Raw genomic sequence first — 26059 nt, forward strand, 5'->3', positions numbered from 1 at the left:
ATTTGTTATATTTATTACTGTGTGCATACTTTATTAGGAGAGATGAGATTTAAAAAAATCTCTTCCTTGCTGGTTCCATCAAAGAAGAAATGGTCAAGTAACTATGTAGCACAACAGTGTGATGGGAAATCAGCTGTGTTTTGCTGCCCATTTTAATTCGAATCTGGCGCAAACTGGTGAGCCAGTTCCTGAATCAGTCACATGTTACTGACTGCCCACGAGGCCTCGAACGTCACTACATACGTAATCAAAGCGAGCCTCGATACGCGCTTCACATAAACTCCCCCAAGATTACCCGACACTCTTCAAAGCTTCGACACACAGGACACATCACTAGTGATCAGGTTAAATGTCGTAAACAATTAGATGACACAAAAGTTTCCAATATAAAAACTTAAATTTTTACAACTACAGTAAAAAACAAAGAAACTATACAGTCAGAACCTTTTATGTAATTTTACATTTATTTCTTATAACATCATAAAATGTTCATTAAGCCGACCAACAGTTTTATTACCAGATCATTTTAATGTCTCCCGAATCTTTAAGCGGTTATAGAGATTGTGTGATTGAGATTGTTGTCTCTGTAAGAAAATGATCACCTTTGACTTTTCTAATGACAACTGTGCACGTGTCACACAGCTGCTTGAAAAACAGCCGATCAGTGTGGAGGTTAGTTCTCCGGGCTTTGGCCCACGCCATGTTCTGCTCATGGAGAAGTTTAGATAGATCAGAAGTAAACCGTGCATTAGCTCAACAATGATTTTCTTTACATGTCCATAAAGGGATACAACAAAATAAGGAAGAATTCAACAACATCAAATGGAAAATTCAATACATGCACAGTATAGCAGGTTCCCTCTCAGTGCAGGCAGCTGGATGAGGTTTACTGATCAAACCATGACAGAGAGATTCTACATTCGGGTAAACCAATCTACAAGAAATGACACAAAAATAAAAATGATAGGATCCAGTTCAGGTGAGTTTGTGATTCAACAGTTTTTATTTATCATCCGAACAAACACAAAAACATAACAAAGAAGCAAAAGAAAGGGAATCGCATACAGTTAAAGTCCTTACATTTACAATTACACATATGGGGAAAAGAGGAGAAAAAGAAACTATGAGGAAAAAGAAAAAACTACCTATTCACCCACATATTTAAAAAACAAACTACAAGAGTGAACTCTCATCCTTGGTGCTCACTTCCTAATTACCTGGAGGCACCTGAAAACAGCTAACAGTAACAGTTTATCACATAGTTTATGCTGCAAGTAAGTTAATGTTCATTCTTTTGAAAGTGAACCAAGAAGAAAATATCCACGGTCCTTTTGGATCCCATTCTTAAAAATATTACTCAGTACTTGAGATATAGAACTCCAAATTGTTCGATTAATTTGCATTCCCAAAGGTAATGGACAAGGATGCAAGTTTCATTTTGACATTTGATACTGAAGGGGGAAACCTGAGGTGTAATCTTATGCAAAACATTAGGAGCTATATATAGGCGGTGTAAATTTTTGTATTGGGTTTCTCGTAAGCGGTTGCAAGTAAAAGTAGATGTAGCTATGGGAATGGCTCCTTTCCAAGCCTCCTCTGTATACTCATTATTAAGATCCCCCTCCCATAACACTCAGTGTGCTGCTACTATGAGCATATAGTAAAGAATAAAAGGCAGAAATAAAATTAGTTGTCTTTTTGCTTTATAAGAAATGTCTCCAAATCATCATACGTAGCTGTTTCTGCAGATTGTGAAACTTTGGAATGAACAAGATTAGATTGATTAGCTGGAAAAAGTTTCTTTTTGTTACAACTAGGCTCCAAAGTTAAAAAGGTGAAGCAGACCAAGAGTCTAGGAGGGAATCAAAATTGAGATAACCATGTAACCACTTCCATAAAAAAAAAACGGGTATGGCCTGACCATTTATAGAAAATTAAATTTGACAACCTATGCCTCTCCTATGTGTAGGCAATTGTAAGAGTCTAATTTCTAATCCAGGTTTCTTCCATGTCAGATATATTTTGAAAAAACCTTTTCTATATCCCGAGAAACATTCGGGGTTATCCATAGAGGTAGCATTTGTATGGGCTCAAATTGTGGTCAGAAATATTTTGTACTTGTAAATCAGGATTTGTATGTGTAAAAGGAATTTGTGTGTAAAAAAGATATTTGTGTGTTGTTAAATATATATTTTTAGCACTTATTTTATGATTATATTGTTTTATGCATTTTAATAATAAAGGCTTGTAAAGCAAGGCCAGTTTTGACTCATAAACCAAGTGCTCAGCCAGACTGAAAAACAGGAAGTTTAGTGTGGAGCTGCAGAGGCATATTAATAAAATACAGGAAACCAGACAAAGCGGAACTAGTAACATACAAGCAGTTGTTTTTATCGAAACTATGTGTGGCGTGTAAAGGACCAAAATAACACCTATATGAGACACATTTTAGCTTCTAAATGCTAGAGCTGGCTTTGGGCTGTGCAGGGCTCTCTCTTCCGGAAGATGATTGAATAAAGGATCATAAATGTTTTGACCACTCCTGAGTCGGGTTTTCTCCGTTCTATCATGGGGATCAAAGAACCGGGTTTAATAGTGTCGACTTAGCCAAAAAAAATACGTGTGAAACTCTGCACTCAAGTTTCAAGTTAAAAGTACAAATTTTGACCCTAATTTTCTTCCGTTCATCTGATTGGCCAATGTCATGTCAATCACAAATGTAACTATCCAATCAGAGAATGGATGGGTTTGGCTGTCGGAGGGGCGCTCTTTGGAACTGCCAGTCCACACAAAAATCTTTTTTACACACGCACAAATTCTTTTTACAAGTACAAAACTGATTTACAAGTACAAAATACTTGTGACCACAATTTGAGCCCATACATTTGTACTGGATATAACAAACAAGGGAGAATATTGATTTTAATTAGGCTCACATGGCTCCTAAAGAGAAAGCAGCAAACTTTGCCATCTGTCCAAATCTTTTCTCTCTTTTTTGTTTTTCCAATGAGAACTGGGGACAAGTTCAGTTTCCATCGGTCTTTAAGAATTTTTAGCCCAAGGTATGTGAGACCGCAAGAGGACCATTGAAAATTGCAAATATCTGTCAGAGAGTTAACCTGATCACCCAGCGGCATAACCTCTGAATTCCCTAAATGAATTCTGGAATCAGAGAACCAGCTGAACTTACATATAATAGACATAATGTCTGATATTGATAGTTCTGGTTTTAATAAGAACAAAATATCGACAGCATACAATCCAGTTTTATGATTTGCTCCACCCACTGTTATGCCATGCATATCTTGGCAAATGGCCTCAGGAGAGGTTCAAGTGCTAATGCAAAGATGCCTCATATCTCTTTTGTAGTGTGAAATGGTAAATGGCCTGTATTTGTATAGAGCTTTACTAGTTCCTAAGGACCCCAAAGCGCTTTATTTCATTCATTCAGTCATCCACCCATTAACACACTGGTGATGGCAGCTACATTGTAGCCACAGCCACAGCGCACCGACAGAGGTGAGGCTGCCGGACACTGGCCCTCTGACCACCACCAGTAGGCAACGGGTGAAGTGTCTTGCCCAAGGACACAACGACCGAGACTGTCCAAGCCGGGGCTCGAACCGGCAACCTTCCCGATCGCCCCAACGATCGGGAAGACTGATGATTGTACACCATTTGTTATAACATAGGCTTGTTGAGGTTTGTAGATAGTTTTAATCCATACAATAAAACCCTTGCCTAAGCCAAATCTTTGTAATACGGTAAAAGAAAGCATGTCCACTCGATTCTGGCAAATGCCTTTTCAGAATCTAAAGATATAACATAAGCCATATAATTTGTCTGATTCGAATATTGTATAATATTTAACAATCGTCTAATATTTATAAATGAGAAATGATTGTGGACAAAGCTGTTTGATCAGGGTTTATAAGCAATGGGAGAATGCCCCCCAGTCTCATCGCTAATAGCTTAGAGAGTAATTTAGAATCGACATTGATGAGGCTGATCCGCCTATATGATCCAAACCTATCTGGTGATTAATTTTTATTTAAAATTAACGAAATATTAGCCTGTCTAAGTGTTGGGGAAAGACATTCATTCTTAAAAGAGTCTAAAAAAATATCCGTCAATGATCTGGCAAGAAGATGATGTAGTTTTTTAATAAAATTCTGAGCAGAAACCAACAAGTGCTGATGCTTTTCCTCCTTTAAAAGAACTGATAGCAAGTGGCACTTCCTCCTCAGTCACTGGGGTATTTAATGCTTCCCTTGGATTCTCTGATAACGATACAAAAAGTGCTTATCTAAAAATCCTGCCATCTTCCTATCTGTATTACTACACTCTGATGAGTACACATTCACTTAGAACTGCTTCATAATCAAGTTGATGCCTTTTTCTGCATTGTGGTATATGAACTAATACTACCCCTAAGATAGGCTTTGGCATTTATGATTTATTCAGACTGCTTGGCTTTATTTATTTCCCTTAATACATACAAACATTTTGTTTTTCAAAGTCTGTTTAATGAACTAAAGCACTTAATTGTAACACACATAAAAATCAGGAAGGGAGAAAATACTTTGCAGCTTTTAAATGTAAAATCCTTGTACTAGTTACTGCAAAAACTAGTGTGAAATGATTTGGAGTTTTGAAAGAAATGGATTTAAGAACAGGGATTACCAAAGCACAAGTTTAAATATAAAAAAAAACATTCAAATTTAACTGAGGTAACACAAGATAAATAGATGAAAAACAAGTTTATTAAAAAAAAAAAAAAAAAAAAAAGAAAGTTGAAATGAAAGAAATTGATGCATATAGCCATACACTGATATTTGGTACAATATAAGTTTGGTTAAAAACAAAAAAAAAAAAACATATTCACATAGCGTTTATATTACTTTAAAAAGTACAACTACTAAACACTATTGTGTTCTAATTGAACAAAGATTAACATTTAACAGGGATAGAAATTTAGAGCATTAAATCCCTCAGGGGAGAAAACCTTGATTTTCATGTCTATGCTTGCAGATTCCCAAATTTAAGATCCAGGATTATTCACTGCCGGTTCAGAAATCAGAGCTACCTCATAACATCCAAGTGTGACATCAGCTGCACTCTTTACAGGAGACTCAAGATGAACTCTGTGGAGCCTGATCTCAAAGTTTTTAAGTCTGACCCTGAAACCAGAAGAGGATCTTTCTGTCTCTGCAGAATCATTGTGATCCAGTGATTTCAGTCCTGCATGATCACGCTGATGCCTTTGGTCACAGCTGAAGTTCTCTTCCATGTGTCTACGTTCATGAAGGTTATGACTGCTCGATCGTGAAAAGCTTTTGTCACAGTGTCTGCACTTGTATGGTTTCTCTCCTGTGTGGACTCGTTTATGCACTTTAAGCTCACCTGCAGTGGTGAAGGATGACCCACACTGGTCACACACGTACTTTTTGACTCCACTGTGAATGAGTACATGCTTTTTTAATGCACTTGATGTGGGGAAGCCTCTCCCACATTCTTTGCAGTAGTTCATTTTGTCTCCAGTGTGTCTACGCTGATGTAATTTTAGGCTTTGTTGCCGAGTGAAAGTTTTTCCACAAAGGTCACAACGAAAGTCTTTCCCACCACCACAGTGACGACAGGGTTGACTACTGGATCCATCTGTGTCGCTCTGCTTCTAAACAAAGACACAAAGACAGTGTAAGTCAGGGAATTCCTTCAACATTTTTAGAACTTTTATTGTCATTGTGCAGTTTCTTGCACAGCGAAATTGGGTAGCATGTGGAAGGGACTAAGCACCATCACAGATTACAAAGCCAGAGACACTGCGCCGATCAATGCAGACTCTGCATTTACCAATGAGCTGAACGCGTTCTACACCAGTTTCGAGGTTAGCCAGGTGGCTAATGCTAACTACTGCCTTACAACAGAGGACGGTGATGTCAACGGCAAGGGACCGGTGATCCGTATCGTAAAGCACGCCGTCCATGCGTCGCTGAGAGTGAACACAAGGAAAGCGGCTAAGCCAGATAGCATCACCGGCCATCTGCTGCGTCTGTTCTGTGGACCAGCTAGCAAGTAAGCTCACTTCCATTTTCAGTGAGTCTCTGGCAAAGTCTGTGGCCCCCACATGCTTCAAGAGATCCACAATCATCCCTGCGCCCAAGAACAACAAGCCCTCATGCCTGAATGACTACCGGCCAGTTGCACTGACTTTGGTGGTAATGAAGGTGTTTGAGAGGCTGTGGAAAAACATCATCTCCTTCTCCACCACAAATACCACAGATCCACTCCACTTTGCTTACCAACCCAACAGATCCACAGAGGACGTCATCGTCCATATCCTGCACACCACTCTCAGCCATGTGGACAGGAAACAGGGTAACTATGTGAGTAGAGCAGTGGCGAGAGAACACAGGGGTGTGTTCTCTCGCCACTGCTCTACTCTGTCTATACTTCAGACTGCGTGGCCACTCATAGCTCTAATACCATTGTGATCTACTGACGACACAGTGGTGTTGGGTGCCATCTCCAACAACGATGAGGCGGCCTACATGGAGGAAATGAAGAATCTGTCATTGTGGTGCCAGGATAACCACCTCCAGCTGAACGTCTGCAACACCAAGGAGGTTGGTGTAAGTATCCCAGTGTCCACATCTCCTCAGGTATGACATGGTCTGCCCACATACAAAAAGGCTAGCCAGCACCTGTACAACTTCTGACAACTGAGGAAGTTCGGTGTCTGTCCAGGGATCCTCAGAACTTTCGATTCAGCCCCTGTGGAGAGCATCCTCACACAGAACATCTCATCCTGGTATGGGAACGGCTGTACTAAGGATGGCAGATTTATATATTAGATTGCTGCTGAAGGACTCCTCTCCTCTCCCTACAGGACATTTACACCAGGAGATGCTGGTCCAGAGCAGCTCAGACACTGAAGGACCCAGTCCATCCCAACAACAAACCGTTGCTCCACGCCATCCTGTCAAGAACAGAAAGACTCAATACCAGCTTCTGGTTCAGGACATGCAGGTTAAAATAATTCTTCATTTTTGCATCCAGTTTATTTAAAACAAAAACAACTGTATCTAAGCAAAAAGTTATATCATATTCTTCATAAATACACATGAAAAGTTGCAACCAAATCGGTCTCGCTCCCAATTTAAAGCAACAATAACTGATTTTAGTTAGTAAAGAAGATAATAAGTCATCTAACACTGGCCAAATTGTAGCAGTCTTAACTATGGGAGAATGGGGAGATTGTGACTACAGAAGAGTTATTACTTACTGGTTTTATGACTATGGAAGAAATAAATAATAGCTGAGACTAAAATCCAATAAGCACTGCTTTTATATGCAGTAGAATTACTAAGGAGTTATTACAGAAAGTTAACAAATTGAATGAGCAGAGTAGTTCCAAACAGTCAGGCTAAAATTAAAAGATAAATACATACCTCACAGTAACTGCACTTGTAGAGTTTCTTTCTGGTGTGGATCTCTTGGTGGAGTTTCAGGTGACGTGGAGATTTAAAAGCCTTATTGCACAGTTCACATTTATAAGGTCTCTCCTCAGTGTGGGTAAGCATGTGGCTTTGTAAGTGTGTGGCTGTTGTAAACAGTTTCCCACACTGATCACAGCAGAAAACATCCTGTCCGGTATGAATCCGTAAGTGAACATTGCGGTACCCTGGCGTGCTGAAGGATTTCCCACAAATGTCACAGCTGTACGCCTTAACTCCAGAGTGGGTAACTAGATGACATTGTAAGTTACTAATTTGAGCAAAAGTTTTACCACACTGATTACAGCTGTATGGTTTAACTCCACTGTGGATGTTTTTGTGTGTTTTTAAGCTTCTAGGATACGTAAAAGACTTTCCACACAACTCACAGCTGTATGCTTTAACTCCACTGTGGATGAGTTTGTGTGTTTTTAAGCTTTGAGAATGGGTAAAAGACTTTCCACACAAGTCACATCTGTGTGCTTTAACTGCACTGTGGATGATTCGGTGTGTTTTTAAGCTTCCAGCTTGGGTAAAAGACTTTCCACACAACTCACAGCTGTATGCTTTAATTCCACTGTGGATGAGTTTGTGTGTTTTTAAGCTTTCAGCTTGGGTAAAAGACTTTCCACACAACTCACAGCTGTATGGTTTAACTCCACTGTGAATTAGTTTGTGTGTTTTTAAGCTTCTAGGATAGGTAAAAGACTTTCCACACAATTCACAGTTGTACGCTTTAACTCCACTGTGAATTAGTTTGTGTGTTTTTAGATATCCTTTCTGACTAAAATATTTTCCACACAACTCACAATTGTATGCTTTAACTCCACGGTGCATGAGTTGGTGTCTTTTTAGGCTTCCAGGCTGGTTAAAAGACTTTTCACACAACTCACAGCTATATGGTTTAACTCCGCTGTGGATGAGTTGGTGTGCTTTTAAGTGTCCTTTCTGGGTAAAACATTTTCCACACAAGTCACACCTGTACGGTTTAACTCCACTGTGGATGTTTTGGTGTGTTTTTAAGCTCCCAGACTGGGTAAAATCCTTCCCACACTCTTCACAGCTGTATATTTTCTCTCCCGTTCTTCTGTGAGGTTTGTCGGCCTCCTGCGAGCGCTGACTTCTCGCTCCATGTTGGTCCTGCAGTGACAGAGATACAAACAGAGGCAGTGAGTGAAATGCAGTCGTGGAACAAACTGAAACTCCATTAGTGGAATCAAAGATGTCAACAAACACCAGCTGTGCACACAGTTTCAATAACAGTGTAACTGTCATATTTTTCTCACCTCCTGCGTTGAAGTCATTGTTTCCTCTGTAGTGGCTGAGCTGAGTCCAAATGGCTGAAACTGTTCCTCTGCTGCTCCACCAGACTCTTCTCCTCCTGTTACTCAGCTGGGACACAAAAAGTATAGATATGTATTTTATCCCTGACAAGAAGAAGCAGAGCAAATAAACATTACTACACTCAGTGACAACAATACCTATGAAGCTTCAAGGTGAAACCCCAGAAGCAAAAAGAAAGTCATCAGCTGCCTACAAGAACTTGAAAGGGAAAAAGCCACTGAGCTCCCTGCATACCACCACCTTTACCCGGTGGATGCTGCACCCTGTGTATATGAACTTCCATATATACACAAAGAAGGAGTCCCACTCAGGCTCATTGGTAGCAGCATAAACACCTACAACATTTCCAAGCACCTCATCACCATCCTAGCTCCCCTTGTGGGGAACACAGCCCATCACATCAAAAACTCTGCTGACTTCACCAACAAGGTCCACAAACTTACACTTGATCCAGATGAAACCAGAGTGTCCTTTGATGTGGTCTCACTTTTCACTTGTACACCTCCAACCGAGGCAGTGGAGACTGTCAGGAAACAACTACATCAAGACAGCTCCTTAAAACCAGAACCAGCTTCACCCTGATCAGGTCTGCACACTGTTAGACCTCTGCCTTACCACCACATATTTTAAATACAACGAGGGTTTCTACAGACACAAACATGGATGTGCTGTGAGCTCCCCAGTGTGTCCCATTGTAGCCAAACTTTACATGGAGGAGTCAAAGGAGCTTGCAAAGAAAAGCGTCTGGACTTCTTTAAGTTGCTTGAAGACGTTTCACCTCTCATCCGAGAAGCTTCTTCAGTTCTAAGGTCAAATGGTGGAGAGTCCCAGATATAAACCTAGTGGCAGTTTCCCCCCACAGAGGGACAAAAGGACCCCCTGATGATCCTCTAATCGCCTGAGCCAAGGTGGGAAACTGGGCGTGGGTCCCAATCAGCCAGAGTTTCGGGTGAGTTCATTGTGAAACCTGGCCCCACCTTATCATGCGAATTCCTGAGGTCAGATGGCCCAGGATGTGAGTGGGCGTTAAGGCGTCTGGGAAGGGATCTCAAAACTGGATTATAGATGAAAGATTATAGATGATTAAAGATTATAGATGAAAGAAGTCATCTATGTCCACTGTGAGCGACCATCTTTGAACAGAGGCGGGGGTTTACGACACCAACTCTCTGCCATCTATAATCCAGTTTTGAGATCCCTTCCCAGACGCCTTAACGCCCACTCACATCCTGGGCCATCTGACCTCAGGAATTCGCATGATAAGGTGGGGCCAGGTTTCACAATGAACTCACCCGAAACTCTGGCTGATTGGGACCCACGCCCAGTTTCCCACCTTGGCTCAGGCGATTAGAGGATCATCAGGGGGTCCTTTTGTCCCTCTGTGGGGGGAAACTGCCACTAGGTTTATATCTGGGACTCTCCACCATTTGACCTTAGAACTGAAGAAGCTTCTCGGATGAGAGGTGAAACGTCTTCAAGCAACTTAAAGAAGTCCAGACGCTTTTCTTTGCAAGCTCCTTTGACTACGAGGACCTGGATGACTGAGAACCTTCACAGACATATTTACATGGAGGAAGTGGAAAGAAAGGCTCTTGGCTCTTTAACAGGAAGACTCTAGACTAACTTTTTGCCAAGATTGCCCTGGTGTGCCTAACTTTTTTTCTTAGGTGCACCACAATTTTTCAACCACATCGTTGAACACCGCAGTTTTAACTGTGACTTTTTCTTTAAATTGCTGTGCTTACAGACAATATTGATTTGTAAATGATTAACTAACAATCTTGTCAACACAAAGTTCTTTATTTGGAACACTGCTCTACAAGAAAGATATGTTACTGAAAAAGTGCTTGTGCTTAAAGTGCTTTGGCAGTTTTAGGTAATATTGTAGACAATGTTAAACTTAGTCATCACATCGGCCTCCTCCATCGACCTGTTTGCTGCTGCCTGCCACTGAAAGCAGTGGGGAGTTGGGGCACTTGGACAATGCATTTATCACAACATATACGGTAATTGTTTTCTGGATACACTGTGCTTTTTCAGCGTTTCAATTAAGAGTCATGAATACAGAATTGCCGGGCATGGTCTTTCCACACTCACGACAGTAAACGCTAGTGGTGCAACGGATCACGGTTGATCCGAAATCCAAACCGATCCCTCTCCACGGTTCGGTACGCACGTGATCCGAAGATTCGAAAAAGAAAAGAAAAAAAAGTATGTGTTTGGTGCGCTTGATCAGTCTGTCAAGCAGTAGTTATGGTCAGCGCTAGCGGTCCAAGTGAAGGAGCAGAGGAGTTTGCGGCATTTAAGCAGCCTTTTGCTGCCCGATCCGACCGGGCTAAAGCTATTACTAAAGCTATTGGGGTGTTTAGCTGCAGACGGGAGGCCGTATTCCGTTGTGCAAAACAAGCGGTTTAAACTGTGATGAACGTGCTTGAGCCACGCTATGATATCTCGTTGTGCGTCCACTTCAGTGTGACAAGATGGTTCCAAGCATGTATGAGCAGGAGAAGTTTAAAGTCATGGCTGAACTGTCCCAGGCATCTTCTGTTGCTCTAACTACAAATGGGTGGAGCTCCAGGGCAACGGAAAGCCACGTGACCGTGACTGCTCGTTATATCACAGCGGAGTGGTAGATACAAAGCCCTGCACTGCCCTATAGATTACATTAGATTAGATGGAACTTTATTTATCCCTCGGGTGGGTTCCTCCGGGACATTCAGTTTCCAGTAGCACAGCACCGACAGAAGTTGCAGAATGTGAGCAGAAATATACCATATTTACACATATATAAATACAGAGAATACAAAAGGGATACAAAGAATAAATAGGAATAAGAATACAAGTATTGTGAGTCTATTACACCGTTGGTTATTAACAAAAACTATTGCACAGTGAAAAGGCACTACAGCTACTTGTTCCCCCCTTCTTTGTCCCCGTTTCCCCTCCCTCTCCCCTCCAGCGAGGAGTTAAACAGTTTGATGGCGTGTGGGACTTTTTAAGTCTGCTGGTCCTTGCCTTTGGGAGAAGCAACCTGTCACTGACAGACTCCTCTGGTTGTTTATGGCCGTGTGCAGAGCCTGCAGAGGCTGCCCAGCCTGGTCCATAATATCCATATTGCACCTTAATTTGTTTTTATATAAGTGCGTGGAATGAGTCTTCAGTTGATTAAATAAGTAAATGGCGAGTCGAATTTTTGTCTTTTTTTCTATTTTTGATGATCCAAAAATCGATCTGATCCGTGATTTAAAACCGTGATCCGATCCGTACCGTGAGATTTTTGATCTGTTGCACCACTAGTAAACGCAGTGCATTATGTTGTCAGCTTTACTGTATCACAGCCAGGGAAATTGGTCAAGCTACTCTATTCGAAATGTATTCACGTTCCCCCTTTTACTGTCAGTGGGCTGTGGCTCGGAGTCAATCATATGTGGCTCATTATTTGATGCGGTCTCTGAACCAGTGTTAAAAATAAGCTGAAAGGTTGATGGCTCCGTGTCAGAGCACTGGCTATGAATTTCAGACAGATCAGGCCTTAACTTAATGAAAAAGTTATCAATTGTTCTTTTCATCTTTCCTCATCACCCACAGCTACATCCCGTTCTTTCGAGCCTCGGCCTAGATTTCTATAATCCATTTGATTCTGATTCAGCAGGTCTGGACTTGATTCAATTCAATTTTGACTCACACAGTCAGAAATATTATAATTCTAGTAATTTATCAGTATCGACATTTGTCAGACTTCATCAGAGGTGTAAGCATTATGGCAGTCAAAGTATTTGAGGATAAAACACAGGAAAACATGAAGGACATTTCCCTGGCCTGGCTTTTTACAGCAGATAACCCGTTTTAGCTGTTTTGTGGTTGTTGAAGTAGTTTTGTGAGTTTTAACCTGAGATTCTGGCATTTCTGGCAAAATATATTTATATTTCAAAATCCATTTACGATTTAATAAATAGATATCGCATTGTTCATGCTAAAATCAATTTGAATCAGTTTTGAATCGATTTTCTAAACCCACCCCACCTCACACACCAGGGTGAGTTGGGGTGGGTTTAGAAAATCAATTCAAAATTGATTATCACTTCAAATAGAAATGAGGCTGTAGAGGTTTGGTGCAGGCAGAAAAACAGCTGCAGGGACAATGAAAAGACTTTTCTGCTCCAACTTCTCCCAGCATGCTGAGCTAATGGTTAGTTGGTGTTTTTCTCCAAACACTCTCTCACTCTTCTCTCAACGTGTTCACAATAAACTGTGAACAGACACCGAGGAGAGCAGCAGAAGACCTCATTCAGGAGCTAAACTCAACATGAACTGAACTCACAGTAAAGTTAGCTCGGTGCTTACCTTTAGATGAGCCCACAAACCGAGAAACTCCGCGATGAAGCTGCAACTCTTTCCAAACACAGGAAACAGATCAGGGAGCAGAGACCCACGTGGTTCACGCTGATCTCAGCTACGATCCAGGAGACAAGGGTGGGCAGATCGATGCAGATATCAGGACGTTGGTAGTGGTTTATGATCGATGCTTTAGTTTGTTTCTCTCCTCTAACTTCACTACTTTACTTCCGTTTCGTGAAAAAGCAGCTCTCTCTGCTCCTCTCCTGCGCACACACTTTGCTCCGCCCCCTTCTTCCTGCTTTCCCGTTATTAATCTTGCAAACAGCAACGCAGTCAGAGAGGGAAAGAATATCCAGGTCGCTCATTTAGTGCTGAAATGAAGTTTCAGTCATACCTGTAAACTAAAAGCTGACATTAAAAATAATATATTTTTTATATATTATATTAATCCCAATCAAATCTACCCTTTCACAGGGTAGAAGGGGGAGTGGATGCTGCCGCTGCTGACAGACCACGTGACTTTCGCGCATTGCATTGTGGGTACAAGTGGCAAAAAAATCAAAACACTGCATCAAGCGCTAGTATTTCCAGCACCGGTAATAATTAATTCTGCGGTTTTAATCCCTACTTGCATTTTATTTGCCCCAAAAACAGTGATGTACAAAACGACGGCGAACACGGCAAGTCTGTACAAAGACAGACTTGACGAAAAGGCAAAAAAAAGTACTTTTGGACATATTTACTGTCAGATATTAGCACCAGCTGTTAGCCACTGGGCTGTTTTCGGATAGCTGGTGTTCTGGGAATCGATCCTACCTGGAAAAACATCCTACCCAATGTTTCCGCGCAGACGTGGCGCATGCGCACAAATCCAACAACGAATTAACTTTTTTCTCTCACCCATCCGGAATACTTCTTAAGGTTATGGTTATAGTATAACGTCATGCTAAGGTGCTGTTCTTCCTTCTGTGCCATTGTAAGGTGACCTTGAGGGTCTTAAAGGCGCCTATATATAAAATGTATTATTATTATTATCATAATCATCATTATTACTATTATTAGAATGTGTTAAATTACCACTTTTATTAGAATTTAACAATCCAACTTTAAACTTCAAGAATAAAGACGTCTGAACATAAAAACAGTTTTTATTTTTCGAGTCAAATCATTCTTATTTATGTAGCACATTTAAAAACAGCAGAAGTTAACCTAAAGTGTTTTTCAGACAACACATTCACATTCCATGTCTCCAAAGATCACAGTTTCACAACACATGATAAACTATGAAAGCTGCATTTGGTTGTTTTAATCAACACAACAAAACACACCAACAGTGGAAAGAAAAATTCACACACATCATGAAATGTTGATGAACCATGGTGATTGTGACAGAGCAGTGAACTTCATAATAACTTCATACTGTCACCGGGTTCAAACTAAAGGAATGCTCACAAGAAATCATCAGAGTATCAAACTGTAACATTATAAACATTATTACTTAAAAAAATATTTTGTAGTATTTAGTTACTTTTATAATAGTGTAAATCAATTGTTAACTCAGTTACTTTTTTGAAGAAGTAACTATAACTAATTACTTCTTCAAAATAACTTGCCCAACACTGAAAACAACCCGATGAGATCCATGCCAGTGCACACAAACTGGACCTCCACTAATGGTAACATGCGCAAAGGTGGTTTTGGAATGGTTAGCCTTTATTTCATTAGTCACTGTAAAAGCTGCTCTTTAGAAACACAGGAGTGCACACTGCACTAATATTTTTTTTCAGCTTATCTTCCTGTAATCTCACTTCAGGTATTAACAATCACACAGTTTTGTGTTTGGACTTTGGAAGGAAAAATCATCTTTTTAGCATCTCAAACACGCCCTCTGCAAACTTCATACCCACAGCAGGTTTTTGCAAAAAACCCTGTTCACTGTGAGTGGAGAACAGCCAAGTCTCCTCCTTTGATAAACCTCCACATGTGCCACTGAAAACAGTTAAATTAGTTTGAATCTGAAATCCTGGCTCAAGCTATTTGTTGTGAGACAATTTCTTAATTTTACACACTAAACTGCTTATTTAGACACACTTTACACAGAGTTAATCAAATACAACTAATGCTTTAACAGCATAAGGATTTCATAATACAAACATCAAATCAACAAGAAAACAGCTTCAGAACATCTGGATCAAAACGCATTCACTAAAAATAACAAAATGTGGCCAATTTGTGGATACGGTAAACACACTAAAGTGAAAGGAGGAGCCAAAAGTAGAGGTTTGATGGAATTTTAATTACCTAAAATGTGATGTTTAAAATGGTCCTGATGTGTGCTGCTGTAGTGATGTGACGGTCGCGAACGAAACGGCTCTTAGAGCCGACTCTTTGAGTTGAGAGCCGGCTCGTGTTTTTTTTTTCTTTCTTTCTCTCACCCTCTCTCTCGCACTTGTTTTCTGCTTCACTCCGCATGTAAGCCTTGTGCTTGCACAGGGCAGAGGGGGGAGGGGCAGTAGTTACACTCGCAGTAGCACAGGAACAGAGCGGGAGGGAGAGAGAGGCCGTATCCCAATTCAGGGTCTGCAGCCTTAAAGGCCGCATTTTAAGGCCGATTACGTCACAGCGACGCGACCAAGGCTGTCCCAATTCAAAGGCTGCTCGAAATGCGGCCTCAAATGCGTCCTTCATTTCCCTGAATTTTAAGGATGTGGCGGTGTAGACTTCGTGGCCCAACATATCCCAGACTTCATAGCGCGGAGGTGGGTGTGGATAATTTTGCCGAAAAAAACGGTGCAAGAGGAGCGGCCGAAGAGTAAACTTTTAAAACTAAGTACTGAATATTATGTAACTTATTTATGCGCGAATGTTTAATAATGAAGAACATTAAAACATTCCTGTTGGCCACATGTCGGCAAAGTTATGTGACATTAGTGATGTTTGTACTAACTTGGTTTTAAAGCCTTTACTTTAAAATATACGCCGTTCAATAGCTGAGCTTAATCTTACAGAGAATGTGATGATTTTATGGATAATTAAAGTCAGTCATATATCCACAAACACAACAAGCTGAAAGTCAGTGATGCTGCTCGGTTTGCAGTCCTGAATATCACGGCACAAGCAGGATTCACTGCATTGTTAATGTTAGCTGTGTTATATTGCTGCCTCTGTTCGGTGGTGTCGAGCCAAACGGACTTTAACGTGTGTTTGAACGAGCTGACGGTTCACTCGTTAAGCTGAAAGAAAGATGCTTTAATCACAGCAGTCACACATGTGTCCACTGCACCATCTGGGAACTCTTCTTGTTTCGTAATAACACAAACACTAAATCCTGCTTCTCTGGTGCTGTTGTGTAGCAGTGTGTACACCTGAGACTGTCACCTGTCTGTCTGTCCTGCACTCTCTCTCTGTTTCTTTCTCTCTGATTGTGGAATAAAAGTATGAACATGTGTTTATAAGTTACACTTGTGTTTGAATCCTGCAGCTTATCACACATTTGATTTCCATGTGTGACGACTGCAAGTGTCCAGAGTGAGGACAGACTGAGGGACCCACTGCTGCACATCATCTGTGAGGCTTTGCAGCCCTGATGATCCACCAGGACAAACTCAGCAGTGTGTGAGGAAGAGGAGGAGGAAGAGCCAGCAGCAGCTGACAGATGGAGAGAATAGACAGACTGTTCCCTGTTTGTGAAGGACTGCTAGGAAAGTTTAACATAACTGTCTGTGCTGAATCAGTCTTATTAGGTAATGTTCAAATAATGTGATCATCCCAGTGTTTCCAGTGTGGGAGAAAGTACTCAGAGTACTCAGGGCCTTCAAGCTACACACTATGAAAGGCAGCAACAAGTTCACTGCTGTAATAACTAATAATGATTAACTATAATATTGGTCATATTATATTTACACTGACTTTAGTCTCAAGAACAACGTTAGCTAATTGTTATTTAATAGCTAATCTTAAAATGACTGTTCAGTACAGAAATGAAGCCCAACAATCATGTTTTGCAGTTCCGTGGTCTCAGCCTCAGATACTCCTCAAATCACACAAAGCTCTTGTAGCAACAAATAAACAAATGAACAAAATATGTTCTTCTTCATTTCTGTCAAATAAAGCTGTATGAAACGTTTCCAGCTGTTGCTAGGCAACCTGGGCAGCACGACGGAGGCTAGACCGTCCCATTTCACAAGCCTCGCACTTCCGGTCTTAGTGGTCTTTGAGTACGCGGCCCTTGTGGACCATTAAGGCTGCGTAGGTTAAGGCTGCAGAACCTGAATTGGGATACAGCCAGAGAGAAAGTGAGCCAGGGACAACAACGTCACATTAGAAAGGTATAGTAATTATCAAATCAACTATTTACAGTTGCGGATGATAAAGGATTCAGAAAGTTTATTCATGCAGGCGTATATGACAGAAAATGTGCATCTTCTTTTCTTTTGCATATTTTAATTTATATTTAATTGTATTGTGGTTTGCAGTGTTTTGTGTTGTTTCACTTTAAATGTGTTTAAATGGAAAAGGTTGAAAATTTAAATAGTTAAAAGTTGAAATGTAAATAGTTGTTTTTTGTATTTTATTACATTTTATGTGGAGTGAATAAATAAAAGCATATTTACAGTGGCCCCTAGAGACAAAGCACGTACAAACTCCAAACAGAAGTGCTCCAGGATGCTAGGCGCAGTGTTGAGCTTTTGTTACCTAGTGGCTACACAAGCCAGGGTGTACCAATGACCTAATTTGGTGTGTGGTAGTAACAGGTGAACATTTTTAATCATAATTATTTGAATATATAAGAGTGCTTGTGTATAAATATACAAACAATACACATATGCTTTCAATTGTGTAATTTAAGTGATCTAGGTAGCTCTGTTTTGGAAGTTCAGTTAATGCTAGACATGTGTTTTGGAGTTTGTACGTGCTTTGTCTCTAGAGGCCACCATATATATTTCTATATAAACATATATAAATAAAACCACGTTTTATTTTAAACATTAGTAATTCCTTTTGTACATAATGTTATATCATTGTTAATGATAAATTAATTAAAGCAACAAAACAACCTGAAGAGCCAGTTGGGAGCCGGTAAGCTGGCAATCTTTTTAGTGAGCTGAGCCAAAAGAGCCAGTTCTCTAAAAAGAGCCGGAATTCCCATCACTACTTTGTTGCCACTGTGAATAAGAGGTTACACTAACTCACTGCTCCATCTTCTGGTACAAACTGGTATTACATGAAAGTAAAGCCCAGAGAACAGAGGCGATTTTTAACCCCACTTGAGATCAGATCATGTTTTTTTAATTCACTTGGTTTGGGGAAGCCTCTCCCACATTCTGTTTAAATTAAGTCGTAAATATATTTGAAATATAATTCTGTGTTCTGATGGACTCTACATTCAAGATTCAGGAAGTTTATTGTTCATATACATCACAAAAAACCAAACGGTACTCAGAGCCATGAAATTCTTCCTTAGCAGGTTCCCTTCAATGTGTGTAATCTCATGACGTTTACAATGAGCCGATGTAGGAGGCTTCTGTCAGAGTGTCTGCACTTGTATGGTTTCTCTCGTGTGGACTCATTTATGCACTTTAAGGTCACGTGCAGTAATGAAGGATGACTGACAATGGTCACAAAGGTGCTTTTGAATACCAGTGTGAAGGAGATAGTGCTTTATGGTTAATTGCTTTTTTATTAATTGACTTGATGTGGGGAAGCCTCTTCCACATTCGTTGAAGTAGTTCATTTTGTACCCAGTGTGTCTACACTGATGTGGTTTTAGGCTCTCTTGATGTTTGAAATGTTATGCACAAACAACGCAACGACACACTTTCCCACCACCACATTGACGACAGGGTTGAGAACTGGATCCATCTGTGTCGCTCTGCTTCTAAATAAAGACAGTGTAAGTCAGAGAATTCCTTTAACATTTTTATCCTGAACATTGCCTGAAATAAAGAGCATCTTTGCCAGTGTCCAATTACATTTTACTGTTTACATTATAACACTCAGCTTACTGGGCGAAAATGTCTCTTAATTCGTTGGAAATCTACTTAATGGGAAGATTGGATGTTAAACCCCTGGATGCTCTACTCTGCATGCCACAAGATAATAACCCCAAGGTACTCTCTAATGGATCCATTGGACTTTGAATGTTAGATACATAGAAATGAGACAAGGTTTAAAACTTTACTTTTTTCCAACATCAGTAAAGTTTCAGGAGATTTGTGTCAGAATTCACTGAGTTTTCATGTCTCATTTCGTTTCGAAATTAAACTAAATGCACATTGTACTTCAAAATAACTGCAACTGTAAAAAGAAAGAAATATAAATACATACCTCACAGTAACTGCACTTGTAGAGTTTCTTTCTGATGTGAATCTGTTGGTGGACTCTTAGGGAACGTGGCTCTTTAAAAGCCTTTACACATAGGTCACATTTATAAGGTCTCTCCTCAGTGTGGGTAAACATGTGCTGCTGTAAGTCTTTGTGTGTCACAAACAGTTTGCCACACTGATCACAGAAGCAAAAATCATTTTTGGTGTGAATCCGTACGTGTATATTTCGGTGCCCTGGCTGGGCAAAATTTTTTCCACAAATGTCGCAGCTGTACGGCTTGATTCCAGAGTGGGTAACTTGATGGCTTCTTAAGTGGCTACTGCGTGTAAAAGCTTTACCACACAAGTCACAGCTGTGTGCTTTAACTCCACTGTGGATGAGTTGGTGTGTTTTTAAGTGTCCAGGTTGGCTAAAAGATTTTCCACACAAGTCACAGCTGTACGCTTTAACGCCACTGTGGATAAGCTGGTGTGTTTTCAAGCTTCCGAGATGGGTAAAAGACTTTCCACACAAATCACACCTGAACGGTTTAACTCCACTGTGAATGAATTTGTGTGTTTTTAAACTTCCAGCCTGAGTAAAAGAATTTCCACATAAGTCACAGATGTACGGTTTAACTCCACTGTGGGTGATTTGGTGTGTTTTTAAGTGTCCAGCCTGGGTAAAAGATTTTCCACACTCAGCACAGCTGTACGATTTAATTCCTCTGTGGATGAGTTGGTGGGGTTTCAAGTTTTTAGGATGGCTAAAATCCTTCCCACACTCCTCACAGCTGTATTTTTTCTCTCTCTTTTTTCTGTGAGGTTTGTCGGCCTCCTGGGAGCGCTGACTTCTCGCTCCATGTTGGTCCTGCAGTGACAGAGATACAAACAGAGCTTTTAAAAAAACAAAAAACAAAAAAACAACCAGCTGTGCACAGTTTCAATAACAGTAACTGAGATATTTTTCTCACCTCCTGTGTTGAAGTCATTGTTTCCTCTGTAGTGGCTGAGCTGAGTCCAAATGGCTGAAACTGTTCCTCTGCTGCTCCACCAGACTCTTCTCCTCCTGTTACTCAGCTGGGACACAAAAGTATAGATATGTATTTTATCCCTGACAAGAAGAAGCAGAGCAAATAAACATTACTACACTCAGTGACAACAATACCTATGAAGCTTCAAGGTGAAACCCCAGAAGCAAAAAGAAAGTCATCAGCTGCCTACAAGAACTTGAAAGGGAAAAAGCCACTGAGCTCCCTGCATACCACCACCTTTACCCGGTGGATGCTGCACCCTGTATATATGGACTTCCATAGATACACAAAGGATTGGATTGGCAGCAGCATAAACTCAGCCACCTACAACATTTCCAAGCACCTCATCACCATCCTAGCTCCCCTTGTGGAGAACACACACCATCACATCAAAAACTCTGCTGACTTCACCAACAAGGTCCACAAACTTACACTTGATCCAGATGAAACCAGAGTTTTAAATACAACAACGGTTTCTACAGACAGAAACAGGGATATGCAATTAGCTCCCATGTTTTTACTCATTGTAGCCATCCTTTACATGGAATAAGTGGAAAGAAAGGCTCTTTGCTCTTTAATAGGGACAGCAGCTAACCACATGATAGGGTGAATCAAGGTTTGAAAATGGTTTCACTCAAAATCTCTGGTGATAACGACTCACGCTTTTTCCACACGTTTGTTCTTGCGTTACGAACAAACGCAAAAACGCTGAAGGTGAGCTGATAGTAAGAGGGTCATCATCTCACAATACATAGGATTCTCAGACCTAATGCAGACCTAAGTCATGGTTTACTTGATGCCTGCAAACAGGCACAAACTGAAACTCTCTAAGGCTTTTGTAAAGACACTGAAGCAGTGGACTGATGAGGCTGTGGAGAATCTGCAGGTGTGTCTGGACTGCACCGACTGGCAGGTTTTCAGGATTGTTACCAACAGTTTGGATTATGTTACGGAATAAACATATATTCTTAATGCTTATTTTCTGATTATATTCTTTTATGTATGTTAATAATAAAGGCCTCTATAAAGCAAGGCCAGCTGTGAGAGAGAACTAGGCCAGAGGGTGACAGGTCGCCTTAGCAACAGAAGCTTAAGTTAGTGGAAGTTTAAAAAACAGGAAGTTTAGTGCAGAGCTGCACAGACATATTAATAAAATACAGGAAACCAGACAGAAAAAGTGGAACTAGTAACACAGAAGGAGGTTTTTTTGATTGAAACTATGTGTGACGTGTAAAGGACTAAAATAACACCTATATGATTGACATTTTTGGCTTCTAATGCTAGAGATTTTGCAACTGGCTTTTTGGGCTGTGCAGGTCTCTCTCTTCTGGGAGATAATTAAATAAAAATTATAAATATTTTGATTAACTGAGTCGTGTTCTCTCTATTCAGTAAGAGAATGACAAGAACCAGATTTAATAATTATTATAGAGATGCTGTGATAACCTGTGACGTCAGCTTCTGTGAGGACAGCTGCACAGCATCAAACACCAGGGTGAGTTAGAATAATGACGAGCTCTGGTTTACAGCTAAGCCAAAGCAGGCTGAGGCTGGAAAAGCAGGAAGTGTTTCAGAGTGGGGACAGAGACAGTTTGAAAGACTTTCAGGTCCAAAAACTGTTTTCAGCTAATGACTCTGCTTCAGTCTGGAAAACACTCCGACAGTGAACCAACCACAAGCCTGAAGACTCCACTCCACCAACAACTCCCCCACTTCAGGCTTTCAGTTGTTTACGAGCACTTCACTGACCCTCCAAGTGAGGCCTGTAAATCTTTGCCTCCAAATGCTAAAAGTTAACATGAAAATTACACCTGTTTTTACAGGCATGTTCAAGTTTGGGATATGCAGGACTTCAGCTGGTGCAACATCATCTATGATGTGACCCAAGCCCCTGGCCCTTACCTCAAGGATTGGTTTGTTAACCATACCACAGAAAGGGTTGATGTGTGGTAGCTATGCAGGGATGGCAAGCTGAGAGCTAGACTACCCTTTGAAGGGAAAGGAACCTGTGCATTAGTTTCTCTGCTCATGCCTTTCAACTTGTTCACACTAAAAGACTTTAAGCAGTTGCCCCAAATCGTAAAGGAGTGGGGCATAGAAACTAGAAACTGGGAGTTGTCTTCCCTAAAGTAACACTGATGTATTAGCAGAAAAACACTATTCACTGCATCTTGAGTAAATATTATAAAGGAGTGTAGCATAAACAGGAGTGAAATGACAGAAAAATGTAGTAAAGCTAGGCAACACTCTTTTCAGAAAACTGAAGGAATGCATCTCTCTGTCTTCATGTCCCTCGAATCAGTCTTTTTCCTCCGGCCTTGTTGTGACTCCTCTGCCATCCATTATCCAAAGCACGGAGAGAATCATGTACAGGTAGACCATGTAACTGAACTCTTTCTGTAAGAGCATCTCACACATATCTGTTCCCAGGATAATATTGTGTATGCCATTGCTTCCTTGCAACTAAATAAATGCATTGGAGCTTGCTGCTCATTAGTGAAGTTATCTAAAATTCTAACACTACAGCAGATTGCTCTAATCCATTTCCTGTTATCAATTCAAACAGGAACCACGGACATGCTATGGCTATTCATGGTGCCTTTAGGTGCACCTCATAATTTCAGCAATCCATACTCTTAAAGACATAAAGTTGTTTAAAAGAACATTTTGGGTTAATTTTGATTTGCTGGAATAAATTATAAGTTAGTTAATACAGTATCATAACCAAGCTGTTACCAACTATTAAGCCTGTATTTTTCTCAAAGCTGTCTTCAGAAATGTGAAATTATTACATCCAGAAATTACAAGAATTCCCACATTCACGGCTGTAGCAGCATATATTCAAAGATTCATAATTAAAATCACCTTGAGGTGACTGTTGTTGTGACTTGTTGCTGTATAATTGAAATTGAATTCAAATAAAATGTTTCCTGCAAACCTTAAACATGTTCTCTTGTACACTTGTGATCATTTTCAAATTGTATGGCTGTAAAAATGTGACATTTTCTCCCAAAGTCACAGTATCAGCCCATTCTCCTGTGTAGAGACAGGCATTTTTTTATTCATTTATATTCTTTACACTCCCAACCAGTATTGTTCGGCTCAGTCACTGGGTACATTTCTGATTATTTTACATCTGGTTAAGCATCTCTATTAAGGGGTCAAAGGTCTCTCTCGTACTTTCAGCGCTGCCAAATCTGGATGTAAGTCCTCACTGCACTGTGTGTGTCTGTTTCCTGATTCAGTAAAACACATGCAGCTCTCCCAAAATGTGACAGCATCACTGTTTTTGTCCTCCTCTTCTCCATGTATCTTATCAGTATACAAGGCTCACACCAATGCTAATGGAAAATGTAATGCTAGTGTCATGCTAATCAACAATGTCTGTGAAGGTTCTCAGTCATTCAGGTCATCGTAATCGAAGGAGCTTAGAAAGAAAGCGACTGGACTTCTTGAAGACGTTTTACCTCTCATCTGAGAAGACAGATGATAATAAATTATAATAAAAACGCTAAGAATTATGTGTCATTTTAGTCTCTTTAATTTTCCTTAACTAAAAGCACAAGAATCAAAACAAATGCTCAGAAAACACAAGTCTTGAGAATAGAGGCTCAAATTTGATCCTATAATTGAAAATACTATAATATCATAATTATTGTTAGCTATAGATGTTGCAAATTTAAGGGATACATATACAGCAGGTGGAGAAATACTCTGATCGTTGCTTTCGGTCCTCTTTGGATGCTGACTGTCTTTTGTTCTATTAAAAGTATTTCGACAGACACACAAAGCTGGACATCTTTAGTTCTGAGTCTAAGAAGGTTAGAAAAAAGTGACTGAAAATCTTGTGCAAATCTCTGCAAATGTTTCACCTCTCATATATACAGTGTAAGAGTCATTTACAGGGACTTCATGTTCTATGTGAGGTAACTTGTTTGATGCATATTCTGAAATTTGATGTTTGATAATACTGTATATTGTCATTATTTTTGGTTTATTTTGAAAAGTCTCAACAGGATCTTTAACTTTATTGTGAAAGGGTTATATGAAAAATAAATAAGCGGTCGGCTGAGCCACACGATGGTTTTACTGTCTTTGCTGACGAACCGACGCTTATCCGTCCGTAGTGTGGTTATTTTAACTGTAGGAGAAAGAAATTAATATAATAACTACAGACAGTTATGACTGAATTATATAAAGCACTGCATGAAAAACACCAACGACGTGATTACAGATATGCTGATCCCAGCAAAGAAGAACCGAAACAAAACAGCCTTTTAACTAACCGTGGATGTCGTTTTTAAACCGTGGATGTGGTGACCGTGGTAAACACAAACGAGGCTGTAGAGGTTTGGTGCAGGCAGAAAAACAGCTGCAGGGACAATGAAAAGACTTTTCTGCTCCAACTTCTCCCAGCATGCTGAGCTAATGGTTAGTTGGTGTTTTTCTCCAAACACTCTCTCACTCTTCTCTCAACGTGTTCACAATAAACTGTGAACAGACACCGAGGAGAGCAGCAGAAGACCTCATTCAGGAGCTAAACTCAACATGAACTGAACTCACAGTAAAGTTAGCTCGGTGCTTACCTTTAGATGAGCCCACAAACCGAGAGAAACTCCGCGATGAAGCTGCAACTCTTTCCAAACACAGGAAACAGATCAGGGAGCAGAGACCCACGTGGTTCACGCTGATCTCAGCTACGATCCAGGAGACAAGGGTGGGCAGATCGATGCAGATATCGATCAGGACGTTGGTAGTGGTTTATGATCGATACTTTAGTTCGTTTCTCTCCTCTAAGTTCACTACTTTACTCCCGTTTCACGACAAAGCAGCTCTCTCTGCTCGACTCCTCTCCTGCGCGCACAGTGTGCTCCGCCCCCTCTTCCTTCTCTGCTGTGGTTCGTTGCTGTGCGGTCACTGCGCACACGTGGGGTGCGTTCCATCTCCTATCTCCTTTTCCTAGCTTCTTTTCCTTAGCCTCTATAAAAACGTCGTGGAAAAGAGACTCAGGAAAAGAGAAGAACTGAAAACTACATTGAAACTACAATGTGCAGAAGATGCACTAAAAAAAAAACATTTCACTTTGTCACAATGTGTTCTAGCCCAGCTTTTTTTAAATTAGATTAGATTAGATAAAACTTTATTAATCCCTCGGGTGGGTTGCTCCGGGAAATTCGGTTTCCAATAGTACAGCACCAATAGAAGTTACAGACTGTGAGCAGAAATCTAACATATATACACAGAGTATTCAAAATGGATAAATAGATTAAATAGGAATATGAATACAAGGGAATTGCGCATTCCAAGTATTGAAGTCTATTGTACTGTTGTATATTAACAAAACGTATTGCACAGTGAGGTGAAGAGGCACTACAGCTTAGTTGTTCCCCCCTCCTTTGTCCTCCTGTTTCCCCTCCCTCTCCCCTCCAGAGAGGAGTTAAACAGTCTGATGGCGTGTGGGACAAAGGAGTTTTTAAGTCTGTTAGTTCTTGTCTTGGGGAGAAGCAACCTGTCACTGAACAGACTCTTCTGGTTGTTTATG

The 26059-nt window shown here is 40.5% G+C and overlaps 1 protein-coding gene and 1 long non-coding RNA gene across 6 annotated transcripts in view; one reads left to right on the forward strand and one right to left on the reverse strand.

Moving 5' to 3' along the window:
* Positions 1 to 26059, forward strand: part of LOC308385595 — a 196520-nt gene that overhangs the window by 170134 nt on the left and 327 nt on the right. The gene's annotated exons all lie outside the window — the stretch shown is intronic.
* Positions 4121 to 25391, reverse strand: LOC308385570 (uncharacterized protein). 5 transcript variants are annotated; one of them, XR_013969552.1, is made up of 8 exons: positions 25104 to 25391; positions 20458 to 20563; positions 19506 to 20354; positions 13185 to 19056; positions 8783 to 8888; positions 7452 to 8636; positions 6487 to 6979; positions 5563 to 5674 (listed from the first exon to the last, which is right to left on the reverse strand). XR_013969552.1 is itself a non-coding variant. In XM_080864564.1 (7 exons), exons 5-7 carry the CDS (start codon positions 8798 to 8800, stop codon positions 6884 to 6886), a joined length of 1299 nt encoding a protein of 432 aa, XP_080720690.1. In that variant the 5' UTR covers positions 8801 to 8888; positions 13185 to 19056; positions 19506 to 20354; positions 20458 to 20563; positions 25104 to 25391; the 3' UTR covers positions 6448 to 6883. The 5 variants fall into 5 exon arrangements, 4 of the variants coding, with proteins under 4 accessions (XP_080720688.1, XP_080720689.1, XP_080720690.1 ...); XM_080864564.1 differs by lacking the exon at positions 5563 to 5674 and having other exon boundaries at positions 6448 to 6979; XM_080864562.1 differs by lacking the exons at positions 6487 to 6979; positions 19506 to 20354; positions 20458 to 20563; positions 25104 to 25391 and having other exon boundaries at positions 4121 to 5674; positions 13185 to 14269.

This window comes from Rhamphochromis sp. 'chilingali' (genome assembly GCF_963969265.1).
Source record: "Rhamphochromis sp. 'chilingali' genome assembly, chromosome: 18".
In the NCBI taxonomy this organism is placed as follows: Eukaryota; Metazoa; Chordata; class Actinopteri; order Cichliformes; family Cichlidae; genus Rhamphochromis; species Rhamphochromis sp. 'chilingali'.